This window comes from Mycteria americana, chromosome 6, assembly GCF_035582795.1.
Source record: "Mycteria americana isolate JAX WOST 10 ecotype Jacksonville Zoo and Gardens chromosome 6, USCA_MyAme_1.0, whole genome shotgun sequence".
In the NCBI taxonomy this organism is placed as follows: Eukaryota; Metazoa; Chordata; class Aves; order Ciconiiformes; family Ciconiidae; genus Mycteria; species Mycteria americana.
In genome coordinates, this window is record NC_134370.1 from 53,098,728 (window position 1) to 53,114,354 (window position 15,627).

Here is a 15,627-nt window from a genome sequence, read left to right on the forward strand (position 1 = left end):
ATAGTCATCTTGGTAGCCTAGCACTGGACCCTCTCCAGCTTCTCCTCTTTCCTTTTGACCTGGGGGCCTAATCTCCAGTCACCTCTTTGAGAAAAATCAAAATAATTGTCAGCTGTATTTTTTTTTTTCCTCACAAATTTGCTTATGCTCATTTTGGAGCTAGATATGAAGACCTCCTGAGTAAAAAAATGAACCGGATAAATTGTGCTTATGTGTTTTATGAAGGTTTTCTAGGGTGCTTAGTGTTGAGAAACTGCAGAACTTGGAATTTCTGTTGGAATCAGTGAATTGTGCGAGCTATAATTAAAATAATGTCTGAAGTATTTATGAGACTGAAGGTTTTTGAATAAGTTTTTTTTCACTTGTTTTTAAAATAAGCAGAAGGGAAGGTGATGTTACAGTTAGCATTACAATCTCTGTTCTGTAAAGCAAGAGACCTGCATGTTAGTGCTTTATAAATCAAATAGGTTCCTTTAGCAAACTCTACATAAATACAGTCAACTATATAAATCAGTGCAGGGAGATTTCTAACTAAATGTTATCCTGGTAATACAGAGGAGTATCATGCTATGAATAAAGCACTGGTAGGTCAAAATGAAATATCTACCTACTAAAATACACACTTCAAACTATGGGAGTATAAATGTCTCTAACTTATTGCCAGATGTTGGCCAATGTTCTGTTTAGAGCAATAGTTAAAGAAATAAAAACAGGACACTTCATAATTACTATTTAAAAATAAGCTTTAAATATATGGAATAGTTACAAGGAGAACAGATACTAACTTCATACAGTTAAGTAATTTGTTTCATGCATAATTCCTTGAATGTAAGGTAAATACTCAACAGCATTCAGTTACATAAATTGGTGTTGGCAAAGAGAATGTAATCTGTTCCTAAGGAAGTATCTATATTTGCTGAACAGGGCATAAGAAGGGAGAATAACCCTTACTAATTAAGTGGCCTTACTAGAACAGAGAGTATTCTGAGTCTCTTTTTGGTAGTAAGTGTGAAAAGAAAGGTCCAAGTTTGAAAGCAGTCAGGCTTCAGATGTGGACAATCTGACTGACTTGATTACATATAGACATGATGTGTGGGTAATATTGGTAGAACTTTGCAGGTGTTTCTTCTCTACCTTTAAGCAGAAACAAATCGGAAGAACACATTGAATTTTGAGGTGAATTAGTTTATTTTGGGGTGAGTTGTTATGAAGAAGCTTAAAATCAGTTCTATTCAAAAAATACCTTCAACATTAGTTGCAGCCAGTACATGCTAATAAAATACTGTCTCAGCGTTAGTCAGTCAAGTAAATATTTTCTTCCTCATTTTTATTAATGGATATTTGGGAGACAAGAGTTAAGGAATAATAGAGGGAATGGAAACTTGCATTCATCACTATTTAGCAGTTTAATTCTGTTTTGTCTCTAAAATAAAGCTATAGAGTCTCCACAGGAAGGAAAGCCAGATGGGTGTGGGAGGAAGTGGAGGATGGGGAAGCAAGGGTAAGCAAGTTGGGGAAGCCTTAAGTTAGGCAGTGTGAAAGAAGAAGCATTTTACATTCCTTAAAGGAAAAGGAATGATTTTGTTCCAAAAATCACAACAAATGGTCAAACTGAAAACTCCTGCTAATTTCTAACTAGTACAATACTTGACATTAGACTAAGAAATTAAAATGTATGAAAAGGTGAGGCTTTAGATCTTACGACTGTTAGATGATGGATAGTGTGTTGCCTCACCATGCATATGAATCTTGGCAGTGCACCAGAATGGCACACACCCTATAATCTCCTGTTTCCTAAATATATCTCCATTTTCTCAGTCCCTTTTTCTTCTGCAAGTCCCTCAGTTCTTTTCCTTCAGGAAGCTTTTTTAAATGAGTATGAGAGCAGTTTCACAAACACGTTCTTAATCAAAACAGAAGGAAAATTTATTTCAAATCTTGTTTCCTGTGCAATGAAAACTAGCCTTCTCACGCATCATAACACTTGGGATAGAGTGGAACAATTTTTTCCTAATTGTTATGAAGAATAATATGAAACTGAGAGTTTTGGACGAATGATCCTGACCCTTTCTAATGTCTCCCCCTGCCCCCAAACTTCTGTATTACCTTGTTCTAAATATTTATACAGATCACAAAATTGGTAATATCTCAAGACACTGGGAGTGCACGAGAAGTTATCTTTATGGCCTTTGGAGTGGGATTGGAGGGGGTGAAGAAAACTTTTTTTCAGAAGTAAACTTATCTAAAGGTATTTTTAAAAATAGCAATGTATTTTAGTATTTCTCAAGGCTTAAAAAACCTGTACTTAGAATTCAAACACATTCTTGTACAAACAAGGATTCTGATATGTAAAAAGTTACTTCAGCTTCCGCAATCCTTGTGCTGTTTCCTCCTGTGTAGATTACTTGTACTCAAACCAAATTAAGTATTATATATAGCTGGTATTGGAATTCTTATAAAAGGAAAAAAAAGCAGTTCTCAATTAGGCAATTCATAGCTTAGCAGCTAGGAGAATGTGCACGATGGTTAGGGCTGAAAGTCTTGTTACCTGAAAGCTTATTTTCCCAAGAAGACTTCCTGCCTAGGAAGATTAACAAATTCTGTCCGTGGGACTTGATCTGGTCCTGTTTGCATGACCTTCTCCTACAGGTGTCTACTTGGAATAGGAATTGCAGTAGCAAGGGAAAATAGTATCCTTCCAGTGAGTTCATCAGGTAGCCTGGCTTAGGGAAGGAGGTGAAATGCAGGGCTATGCTAATTTAGCACATCTTAAATATGACTGTTCAAAGCTATCTTTTCCAAGAACATTAGCAATATTTTGAAGCTCTCATCCTTGGTAAAATTCCTGTTGAAGAAGAGGAGGGCTTGCCCTGAAAGTACCATTTATTTTTCTCAGATAAGGGTTGAACAGGGGACACTGACACAGGGAAATGGCCTTTGTACGATGAAATAATTACAGCCATTGTGTTTACTGCTTTTAATAAATGAACTTTCAAACAAGCAGCCTATTCTCCTGTTATTTGACTGAGCCTAAATATCTTCAGCTTTACACAATTGTAAATTGGCAAGAATACCAAACATTTTTTCAGTTTGATATGAGAACATTTCCTGTAAAACATGTTTGTCTTCCAATTTAAGAGCTTTCTACTTATGTTGATAATCTGCTGAGATCTGTGGAATGTGCTTGTCTTTTGAAACTTTGAGACAATAAAACTACTATATGGATTTAGTGAGGAATAAACTGAAAATGAGTATGTCTTTAATACTTGTTTAGTGTCCATGAGTAGAATTCATCTAAAACGTAAAAATGAAGACAGCAGCAGGATAAATAATTTTTTTTTTATAACAGAAATAGAGGTCCTGAACCTGTTTTGTAACCTACAGGTGGACTGTTTCACCCATGCAATACCTGGTATTGTGAGTTAATGTCTATACTGTGGAACGCCTGGGAGCATTTTTCAGCTGCTGGGTTCAAAAGTACAGCTATGGTCTCGTTTTTTGGGAACTAGATCTGAATGCTTACCATCTCCCCCCCAGCCCAGTTTTACCCCTCTTAACACAGCACACACATACTCTTTCTGAAATGTGGCAAGTAAATGACAGATTTCAGCTGCTGCTTTTAAAAATAGGTTTTACTGTCTTTCTGTTGTGTTATTTGGCAGCACAATGGAAATTTTTAATGTCTTGCAGTTCATCCTCAAGCCTTGAGTAGATCAACATAGTAAAAGGTTTTCATCCTTCACTCCCTAAATTATGAGTAGCTCTTTTACTATCAGTTACTGTAGTGAAAAGTTACGTAGAAAAATGGAAGTCAAAATGTGCTTGTACACAGATTTCCATTTTGTTTCATTGTGAATGGTAGGCAAAAGTAATTTGTTAGAAGAGGCCTAGTATTATGGAATAGCTGGCTTCTTCAGTTTTGATTTGTACACTGAAATCACAAGATTTGGCAAAACGTGCATGGCTTCCAGTTAGTTCATGGTAGTCATTAAATGTTTTACCAAATCCTGGAAATGAGCTTAAATGTTCATTTGAAAAGTCATGCTAGACTATTTACCAGTGACACTTTTACTGTTTGGTTTTTTTGGGGGGGTCCCCCCCACCCCAGAATGTCCTGTCCTCTATTTTCTTTTGTAATTTGATTGTAGAACTGAAAGTGCGGGGAGAAAAGTTAAAGCAACTGTTCTAAGATGTGATAGGAATTTTTTTGTTGGGGAGTGTTTGTGAAAAAACATTTTCAACTCCAGTCATTACTGGTTTTATAAATAGTGAGGAATGTCCCCATCAAAAGCCAAAGTAAATAAAAATATGGCAAAGATTCCATAATGCCATGTATGTTGCATACAAGCTAGTGAAAGTACAAGAACTTTCTCCATGCAGAACTTAGCTTGTGAGCTCTCAAGTTTTTTTTTCCTGTGGCACAATGCTGCCAGTAGTAGTATTCCTTCAGTTGTGTGTCATGCAAATCTTTTATGTCTATGACAATAAGAAAACTTTCCTTCACTAACAGAAAACAATTTCTTGGATGCACAGAATGTTTTTCAAAAATAATATCCAAAATTGCTAAACGGTGAATAAATTGTGTCAACATGTTGCCAAATATAGAGTCATGGAGAGCTGAAGGGAAGGAAGAAAATGGAAAGGAAAAATTTTAGGTGGTAATAACGTGAACTTATACTCTGTCTTCATCCCTAATTAAAAACTTTGTCACATGGAATTTCTGTATCTGAACATGTAGAATAGTTTTGTGTTTTATAACTTCCTTTTCATTAAATATTTTCTTTAGAGATGAGGTAGGTACATTTTAGTAAAATGGAGAAGCAAATACTGAGGGAAGAAGGCAATGCTAAAGGCTCTCAATCAAGTCCTGAAATTTGGAGAATAACAGTGCGAATCTCTACTTGAAAGGTTTTTTTTTCTTCCTGAATTTGGTTCTTCTAGATATTAGGTTTTTTGTCAAATCTTTTGTATTTATTAGCGAATAGCCACACTTAAAGCAACAAAGGCTCGCAAAGCTTGACTGTATTTGGAGTCTACTATCTAATCCTAAACCACGTGCTGTGCTCTTAATTTTAATAATCTTAGGGTTCTACCAAAATGAACAATTTATATAGGTAGAAAACCAGTTGCTTATGTGATGCTGGTACCGAGACTGTTGCAAAGAATGCAAAGACTTAGGCGAGACTCTTCCTTGTGCCCCGAGTTAATCTCTGCTGTTCTGAGGATGCAGGTCTGTTATCTTAAATCTCTGCTGAATTTCCCTTCCCAGGGCAGGGCTTGTGACTCAGCCTCGTTAAACCTGATTAATGTATCAGATTGTCAGAGACAGTGTTGGAGCTTGCTATAAACCTGCAAGCATCTAGAAGTTCTGGGTGGGTTTCTGTTGTGAATGAAATCCAGTCATCTGGGACAGAACCTGTAAGGGCTATAGGCCAAAATTTAATGAAGCTGACATCTTGCTACCCTCAGAAAGTTTGGCTGATGTTTCAGTTCTCAAGATCAGCTGGGGACTGGGAAGGGGGTGATTACTGGCATGTTTAGTTAACTGTAGATCCCCCACACTAGGCCAAAGGACCTACCCTAAAAACTCACTTTTTATTGAAATTGGAGATTTGATGGAGAATCTTTGGCCTGTCATTCAGCTAACAAACAAACTACAAGTGACTAAAATGAAGAAACATCTCCAACCATGAATTACTTTTCCCCCACAAGTTACTTGGAAATAAGCTGGTTTTTTTTAATTACCAGACAATTTGCTTTTCATTTATATTCATCAATGCCCTTCATAATTTTGGAATACAACTTAATGAGATGCAGGTTTGACATAGGTCCTGGAAGTCTTCAAAGAGCAACCTCTTGTTTTCCCTTCCAAGAGCAGGAATTTTTGAAGGTTGAGTTTTGGGTAGCACAGACTGGTAAGCCTGATGCCTATATGGAGTGAATTAGTGGAAAAGATAATAAAAATGTAATTAGATACAAACTTTTGGTTAAATATGATACTTCACGGAAGAACTAACAGGGCTTTTGTAAAGGGAAGTTGCGCTTCAAAAACCTCTTGGCCTGACAACTTCATAGAAGAAATGTCTGTCAAATGCTGTTGAATACTGATACCAGATTTTAGTTCAGGAAGTACCTGAGCTGTGAACTGTTGAAAAATATCCTTCATTATATGCTTTCTCTGTTTTTACCCTCTTCCCTAAGCATCGATTGCTGGCCACTGTCAGAAACAGAGTGCTAGGTTGGACCTTTTGAACTGACTCAGTATGGCCATTCTTATATTCTTACGCTACGTTGATAAGTACTCTTTACTTTAAAAAAAAAAAGTTATCAAAAGACCAATTACAAATGAGACTTTGCTGTACTGTGTGCACCACCTGTGTGTTGTGCTCTTTTCTTTTCCTGTTCTCCTCCTCCTGTATGCAGGTGGGCAGGTACAGCACAGCATCTCCAAGTCCTTGCTCATCTCTGTTGATACAGAGAATCATATTTAGGGATGCCTGTTGCAGTCTGACCTTTCTTGCAAAAACTTAGCCCACCCTTACCAGTTAATCACTCCTGATAGATGGTCATGAACTCGCCTACTATGAATGGTCTCTCAGCAAATATAAGTATGTATAATTCACTCGTCTCAAATAAAATAAGGAAATAAAACATCAGAAGACTGATTTTTAACTTTTACTCTGCATATTTCATGCTGTCATAATTAAGAGCAATAAATTTTATGACTGTAAATAACACTAATAAATGTTTCTTTCCTAGGTGTGCCTTGCAATAGCTCATTATTCTCAGCCAACGGATCTTCAGCTTCTCTTTGCATTTGAGTATGTTGGGGAAATATATCATAATCCAGGTAAGTATGAAAGTATTGTGATTGGTTTTTTTTTCCTATCTCATAATATGTAATTTTAGTAAGACTTCTGTCTAGAAGCAGTGGCAAAAAGCATTTGAGGTTTTCTCCAGGGGTAATAAAATTGGTTTGTCCTCCACCCAACCTCTTACTTTCTGTTATAGTATTCATTGTAATAGACATTAACGACCAAAATCAAAAAAAATGTCTTTCCTGTCTGAAACAAAACAAAACTACCTATGTCAGCACTTGTGTCAGCATGAATACTCATATTTCTCAATTCACGCTTCGATCCTCCTATTGTATGTCTATATTGGTACTCTAGGTACCTAGCTAATCTCCCATCAGGCAGGCTTGTTCACCTGCCTTTCTTTTGGGAATAAGTTTCTCTTCTGGTGGTATTGCAGGAGGATTTGTGCAACTTGGGACTCCATACCTTCTTTCCTAGAGGCTTACTAGGCAGTTCTTACCACTCAAAACCTCCACCACCCCTGCTGAGTTGGAGCACACCCTCTCTGCTCAAGGCCAATCTCCAACTGAACCTTGTCAGTTAGGTAAGCCTGAAAAAGATGCCTTTGGAACTTGATTTCTAGTGTAATGCTGTGCGGTCACTGCTTAGTGTTCCCCAGCCGATACACAGCTGAAAACCATCAGTTCTAGCATAACAAGCCTCCAAATAGAGAAGGTGCCATTGATGTAGTTCTGTGGTACTGAAATATTTACTCAGTAGCTGGCATTAGAAACCACTGATCTGCCTGTTAAAAATTTGAATGTTGTGGAATTACAAGCTCAGGCCTTCGAATTTGCACAAAAATGCATGTTTTTCATGCAGGTGCCTACATGACTGCCCTGTGCATGCACAAGAATAAGTGTGCATGTGATTATGTTGCACACATAATTACACATTTAATTTCTTACCTGGTAAAACTTGGGCGGTTATTAAGGTCCATGTACTTTAGCGTTATAAAGTACTAGGGAGGAAGCCAGTTTGCAGGTAAAATTACAATAAAATGTTAAAGTGGAGTGTGAACAAAATGTTAGTCTGTCACAAAGTTGCCTTTATTCTGTCCTTAAAATACCATTTGCTGTATGGAAAAATACCTAGTGGAAGAATTACATAAGGTGGGTAAAAAATGTAGTTCCTCTGGAGCAGCAGACCAGAATGGCAAAAGATAGTTGTTCTGCTATGCTGTAGTTGCTGGAGAAAAGAGTTTGAAATTCTTTTGGTTTGGGTTGTGTTTTTTTTGTTGTTGTTGTGAACCCTGGTGTTTGTAGCATAGATCTCTGGCTTTGCTCTTACAATTCCAGCACTGTGTTTTATGACTATCCCTGCTAGTCCCAGTAAAATAAAAGTTGAAATACTGTCTTTGTGCTTCTTGAGGAGCATAAAGAGCCTGCATTGCTCTGGTGTATATGTACATCATTTTTTCCTAGGCTATATTTGATAATTATATATCCTGCCATTGAACCGTACAATTATAAATTTTTTTGTAATTATCATATTTCTCTGTATACTATCTTTGAACAACTACTTCATTCTGATTTTAATCCAGTTTTCCTCTGAAAAACATAAGTAGTCCGAGTACTAGTGCAAGAATGAAGTTGATAGATACAGAAAGTAGAAACTACACAATCGCTGAGATGCCAGTAGAGCCGTAATGCTGTATTCTGCTTTGTTTGGGCAGGCACTTACATCTTTACAGACTCTTGCTAAAGCTAGGAGCTTTCATGGGGGAGGTAATAGGGTTGAGTCTCAGTTTATTTAACTTTCGTCTAAAAATTTACTTCAAGTGTCAAGAAACAAAATGTAGTCTCCTTTGACACAGCTGACTGCCTCCTTGGCACCTAAAGAATGACCAGCAAAGGGGATCCTTCTGTATTAGTAACAGATTATGTAATCTTCGTGGTCCCTAGGCACAAAATAGTAGGCCATCTTTTTGTGTGGATAGAAATATTTATTTATTCATTTATTTATTTATTTATTTAACCTGGCCTTCAATTTATTTTATTTGCTGTTAATACAGCAGTCATTTAAAGCTGTTGAAATTATATAATTCTTATTTTGCTTTCTTCATAAGGTACCTAATTAAAGGGTAGCCTATAAAGGGTTCATGTTTTTAAAACATCGCTAACTTTGGCATGTTGAAGAGAGAAATCCTGTGACTGAACATAACATTTGTTCCTGAGTGTTAGTATGTCTTGCTTTCTATCAAGCAGCACAACATACCAATTTTATGTTGCTTCTCTGTTGAAATTGTAGGAAAAAATACATTTATGTCTTCATGTATTGCCAAGCTGTCATTAAATCACTGATCTGTTGTAATACAAAAATAGGTAACGTTAGTCCTGATGCTAGTGGCTCATTCTTGTAATTAAGAAGGTGAAGAGTTTGATTTTTTTGTCTTTTTTTTTTTTTTTTAAAATGTGCATTGATGAATTTTCTTTTCCTAGCAAAGAAGGTGAATGGAATAGACCCAGGAGGTGGTGGTGGTGGCATCGGCAGTGCCAGTGGTCAGCAGACACCTTTGTTTGAAACTTACTCTGATTGGGATAGAGAAATCAAAAGGACAGGTGCATCAGAGTGGAGAGTTTGTTCAGTCAATGAAGGTTATATGATATCTACTTGGTAAGTTTCTCTTATAATGCAAGTAGAAGAAAACAAGGCAATTATACTGTCTTTTCCTGTCTCCTCTACCAAAGCCTCCATTCTACCTAACTGTGCACATCCTACCTAAATGTGCCACTCTGGAGAGGCTCTCAGCTGAAAGATCCCGCAAGTGTTGTCATTAAAGGAAATGTCATATTTTGGCATCTGGTGATTTCGTGCTTTTGTACTTCCCTCTGAAACATGAACGTTTCTAAACAAATACATCTGAGCCATACCAATGATGTGTAAGATCGTGCAGACATACAGGACAACCAGTTAGCACTGCGGTATTAGGGGCTGGTGCATTGTACTTTAACAGAGTTGGTAAGACAGCATTGCAACAAGAGAAAAGCTGGTAAAATACATAGGGAAAAGTAACCTTTTGTATCGTATTTTTTCCTCAAGCCTTCCAGAATATTTTGTGGTTCCATCTTCCTTAGCAGATCAGGACCTTAAGCTATACTCCTACTCTTTTATTGGGAGACGAATGCCAGTAAGTGTAGTTTTTATTCTGTTACTGTTCTTGATCATTGTACAATATTAATCTTAAAGATATGTATGCCAATTAACATAGTTTTGTGTGTAGCATTAAGAAAAAATTCCTATGGAATAACACTAACCTGCATTATTTTGTTGTTTCCTTTGTGGTTTTTTCCCATATTAGTTATGGTCCTGGAATCACCCTAATGGGAGTGCCCTTGTAAGAATGGCCAACATTAAAGATGTATTGCAACAAAGAAGAATTGATCAAAGGTAAGTGATTATTTATGTTATTCTTTAATCAGACACATAGGGTAACACAAGTGGTGAATATGTGTAACATACAGCAGCAATTGCTAATTGAGAGGATACTTGCTTCATAATGTTGTAGTGCAATAGCTTTTGAGAAACTGTTCTTTGAATATAGTTCTGGCACAATCTCTATTCAAGGTCCACTTCGGTTTCGAATACTGAATAATTTTCAGATTTTAAGGGATGTTTATTTTTTAGGTGGCTAGTCATTCAGATGACGGAATTTATTGATAAAAGGATCAGACTTAACCTTTTCTATTGATGTTACTGTAATACAACTTATGTTGGTGGAGATTTTCTTACCTGCTTCAGCAAGACAGTAAAAATTAATTAATTTATTTGTGGCATTGGGTAATACAGTTCTATAGATCTAGCGCCACAATGCACACGGTATTTCTGTGACATATTTGTCATTCACTGTCCTTAATGAAAGAGGAAGGCTTTTAGAGCCTTGCATAAGCAGTTTACTAGCTTGGTATTTTTTGTTCTGTGGTTTAATTTGTAGGGTGACTTTTTGTAGTGGTACAAACACTTGCATTGTGTGTGTTAGGCTGGAGCTCTGAGTTTTATTTGAAACTCTGTCAAATTTCCTGGCTTTATAAACTTTACATATGTTCTTTTTATTTAGCATAGGTAAGTCTTACTAAAAATTGTGGAAAATTAAAATTTGAATAGAGCTATTTAACTGTAAGTCAGTCTCAGATTTTCATTTCCCAGACATGTTGTTTTAATGATCCAGCGTTTCCCTTTTTTTGTTTTGTAACTAGCAGATACCAAAAATATTTGAGTTAAAAACTTTGTGGCAGGAGCAATATATCTCCTGAATATAAACTAGAAAACTTTTTTTTAAAATAAGGTGCATATTTTGTGTGGGTTTAGTTGTTTGCAGTTAAAGACTGTGGCATGTTTCTTGAAAGGCTGTTTCTCTCCTCTCCAGTAATAAAATGGCTGATTCTTTTTCTTACTTAGGATTTGTAATGCAATAACTCGAAGCCATCCACTGAGAAGTGATGTTTACAAATCTGATCTGGACAAGTGTCTCCCCAACATCCAGGAAATCCAGGCTGCACATATCAAACTCAAACAGCTGTGTGTTAACGGTACGCTGGACTGTCCTTCTTCCATTGTGGTTATTTTCTTGAAATACAACAAATTCTAATAGATCTGGCTAAGAGCAATAGTTATTTGAAGTTGTTCTGCAATGTAATTACTTTCCTTGTTGCAGAGCCTTTTGAAGAAACTGAAGAGAAGTGGCTATCCTCACTGGAAAATACTCACTGGTTAGAGTATATTAGGTTTGTACCATTAATAAAATGATGGTTAATGAGATGTGAAAAACTTTCACCGGTGTAAATAAGCAGTGAATCAGTTGAAGGATTCTCTATTTTAATATATGAGTTAGATAAATACAGATATCCCAGTTATTTTTTTTCTTCTAGAGTGTGAACCTGTTATATTAACTGTTGTATCACTTTCTTTTCCTGTCTAGGTCATTTCTTAAGCATTCTGCTGAGCTTGTATATATGATGGAGTGTAAGCATGTTTCTGTAGTTCTACAAGGTAATACAACCATATAGCATGCTGTAATTTTTAGCATTAATATGATAATGTAGATAAACACATTTAGATTAAATCAACTGTAATCTTTATACATAAACCCCATTGCTTCTAAATATTTTAGGCGTTTGAGGAACTAGAAAGGAAAATAATTTTGTTATGTATCTGAACTGTAGCATAGTCCATAGCATCAAAGGAATATTTCACTTTGAGTCTTTGTGGTTTTTATTCTGATAATGCTATGATAGAATCAAAACTTTAGGGTGAACTTTTGTACTGTGTTAATTGGGCTAATACTCCTTACGTAAGCAATATCAGTTTTATTCAGAGGTCCTGTATACAAAAGTATTTCACTAACAATGGCTGCTGTTGTGTAAGTGCAAACAGATATTCCAGAAAAAAAGACACTGAAAAACTTGCTCATATTGAGATCAGAAATTTTGTAATTTCTGTGATTTTTACAAGACTCGTTCAGCTGGTATATCCCACTCTCCCCATACAATGGCCTTCCAAAAACTGCTTCAGGGTGGAAAATATGTTGAAAATTTCCAGCAACATGAACACCCTCCTCCTCAGCACATCTTGGTTTAAATACCAGGTGTTTGGGTGGGTATTTTGTTCTTGATGAATGCGTCGTTGTGCTGGATGCTGCAGGAACCTTTTCTATAAGTATGATTCTCAGTTTAAAAAAAAAAAGGTGTTTTTTTCTTCTAGTTTTTTTTTAAACTATGAGAACAATTACAGCAGCAAAAAGCATGTTTTAAAAGAAATTCAAAGAAAAACACCAGACTTAGTTGCCACTTTTTGCTCTTTGAGATCTAATTCTGTATATGTGCATATATACTTTATACATTTCATACATTCTGTATGTTATTCACAGAGGAAGAGGGACGGGACCTGAGCTGTCTTGCTGCTTCTCTCATTCAAGTCATGCTGGATCCTTATTTTCGAACAATTGTTGGATTTCAAAGCTTAATACAGAAGGAATGGGTCATGGCAGGATATCAGTTTTTAGATAGGTGTAACCACTTGAAGAGATCCGACAAAGAGGTAAAAATGAATTGTATTTGTATGTGATAACAGTATCTGGTTAATATCAGCCTGAACATTTATTCACACAGAAATCTAAAAGTGAAAATATTTTTAATACTTTCAAATCTCATGAAACTAATGTCAGAGAAAATGAGTCTTTGTCCAGGATAGATATAAATTTTCTTTATCCTCTGTAGCCATGTGAGAATCAGTGCAGCACCAGGTGCAATCAAATGTTGCCGGGTTTTTATGTTGCTTCAGTGTTATATGGGAAAAGGTCCCACTGTTACAAATGCTAGCACAGCCCACATTTTAAATTGAAATAAAAGGGGGTTAGGAGTGGGTTTGGAGGGGGTTGTTAATTTTGTTTTACCAGGGCTATCTGTTTTCATTCCTGTTTATTTGACTGCAAAGTCATATCAATATGCAGTACTTTTCAAAGTACTGAGCTGATAGAGAAGCACTGCAGCTTTATGAACTGATACACAGCTGCCAAACAGGTTAATAGAGGGTAGCACAGTGTTTGATTGTCGGTATTTCCAGCTATTCTTATTTGGCCTCTTCATTGCAAAGGAGAGACTTGTAATTGCAGTTGGAAAAATAGAGGACCCTAAGTTAGCAGCCTTTTTCAGGGACAGTGCCCAAGAGTAGGACAGTGCCCAAGAGTAATAGAAAAGCAATATCCCCAGAGAATAGGGCCAACAGATAAACTGAGGACACTGAGCACTAAGCAGAGAAAATGCATGAAGGGATAAAGAAACTGAAATACCAAGGGGGAAATAATGAGAAAGCAGATATTTTGACCCTAGGAAAGGATATACAGAAGAGTGGAACTGGGAAGAGGAAAATATTTCTAAAGCTTTATATAAATGATAGTTTGTACTTTTGTCATTCATGGGCCACTGTGGTAAGAGCTAGAAAGTGTAGTGAGAAGTTAATGTGGCTGAATGATAAGCTCTCCAGTCATTTCAAAGAAGAAGGAAGTACATACATTGTGAAAATAAGGCCAAGTAGTAAGGAAGGCTCATACAAGCACTGGTTTGGAAATTATGAGGGACATGCAAGATGGCAGAAAAGCATTTTTGCAGCTACATGAGTATGAGGAGGGCCCAGGAAAGAATTGACTGGCTTCTTACAGAGAAGGGAAAGCTGTGGAAAGGTAAGGCTGAGAAAGCCAGTTGACATAGTTGCTTGTGTAAGTCGCTAAACAGGAATACAGGGTATTACAGTTGCATAAAATAGGAAAAAATACAATACTCCAAATAGTTTACCTTGTTGAGGAATGTACCAGAGATCTAGCTAAATACCCTAATGGAGCACTAACTGCAAAGAAATTGGTATGACTTGGGAAAAGTTTGTATTAAATCTAACAATTCTCTGATTCTTTTCCCAGTCTCCTTTGTTCTTGATGTTTCTTGACTGTGTTTGGCAGCTGCTAGAACAATACCCAGCAGCCTTCGAGTTTTCTGAAATGTACTTGACCATATTGTACGACAGTGCACGTATCTCATTGTTTGGCACTTTCCTTTTCAATTGTCCTCATCAGCGAGTAAAGGAAAGCACTGTGAGTATGAAGTGTTACACGTACTTTTCAAATAAGGGACTACAGCATGCCCTTCTGGAAATAACATCATCTCAACTAAATGGTATTCCTTTGTATTTTTCAAAATGTCACACTCTGTTCGGGGTAAAATATTCAACTCCCCAGATGAGCATGATCGGAATGTCCTTTCAGGTGATCTTTGCACAGACAGTAACTAACTATTCAAGAAGAAGGTCTATTGAATTTCTTTCTTATTTTTTTCTAGAAAAGCATTGTAATTGTACATGATTATTTGTACTCCTCCAGGAAGCAGATTTATATCTGGAACTGATAAAGTAGAATGACAGGCAATAAATAGAATTTCACACTTCAGACAAACTTTGAAATCTCCTCACATAATTGTTTAAATAATTGAAAAAGTTGGAGAAGACTGCGTAAAGTTCAAATAGTAAAGCACAATGAAGGTATTTAGAAAACAGAACACTTGAGTTCCAGTTTTCAAAACCAAATTTATCAGAACTTTGTGTAGAAAACATTTGATGGCTGGTAAAAGTAAAACTTATTTATTTAGTTAAATATTTTCCCTTTAAAGTTGTAGGTAGCTACCTTACAAAGAAGTGGAGCACTGAGGGAGCATTAGTGTATTCTCAAAATAAGAGTTTTGGGGGTTTAAGAGTAAACAAACAAACAATATCATTGAGAAGTAATTTTTGCTAAGTAAGCATTAGTCCTGCCTCTGTATTGCACAAATGAGAAACAGGGTACAGCTGTTTTCTCCAGCAGCAGACTGTCTTGCTTCTCTGTTGCTTTGATCTGCAGCCACCTCTAAATTATATCCCTGCTCTTCCTTGCCCGATAGTTATGCGCTGGTTTATAATTAAGATTTGTGAATTAGCCTATTTTCTTTGATTTTTAATATGCCTGAATTAACTTCTTGCAGGAATTTGCCATAAGCAAAAATATTCAGCTGGGTGATGAGAAAGGCCTCAAATTTCCTTGTGTTTGGGACTGGTCTCTTCAGTTTACAAGCAGGGATCGCCTGCTCTTTCACAACCCTTTGTATATTGGAAAGAGTGCACCATGTGTACAAAATGGCGCAGTGAAAACTTTTAAACGCTCAAAGGTAACTATGGTGATGTCTGTCTGTGAATGGACTGTTTCTGTGTTTAACCATAAGGTGTTAATGTTTAAAAATTTACAGTTATACAG

General features: G+C 36.4%; 1 protein-coding gene across 1 annotated transcript in view; it reads left to right on the forward strand.

The window, feature by feature from the left end:
- MTMR10 (myotubularin related protein 10) overlaps positions 1-15,627 on the forward strand; it is a 42,448-nt gene that overhangs the window by 21,744 nt on the left and 5,077 nt on the right. Inside the window, exons 6-15 of the mRNA XM_075505829.1 lie at positions 6,760-6,850; positions 9,299-9,473; positions 9,900-9,987; positions 10,159-10,247; positions 11,256-11,386; positions 11,512-11,581; positions 11,776-11,846; positions 12,724-12,893; positions 14,269-14,439; positions 15,359-15,541. Of these exons, the coding sequence (XP_075361944.1) occupies positions 6,760-6,850; positions 9,299-9,473; positions 9,900-9,987; positions 10,159-10,247; positions 11,256-11,386; positions 11,512-11,581; positions 11,776-11,846; positions 12,724-12,893; positions 14,269-14,439; positions 15,359-15,541 (1,239 nt within the window). The remainder of the gene's footprint in view (positions 1-6,759; positions 6,851-9,298; positions 9,474-9,899; positions 9,988-10,158; positions 10,248-11,255; positions 11,387-11,511; positions 11,582-11,775; positions 11,847-12,723; positions 12,894-14,268; positions 14,440-15,358; positions 15,542-15,627) is intronic.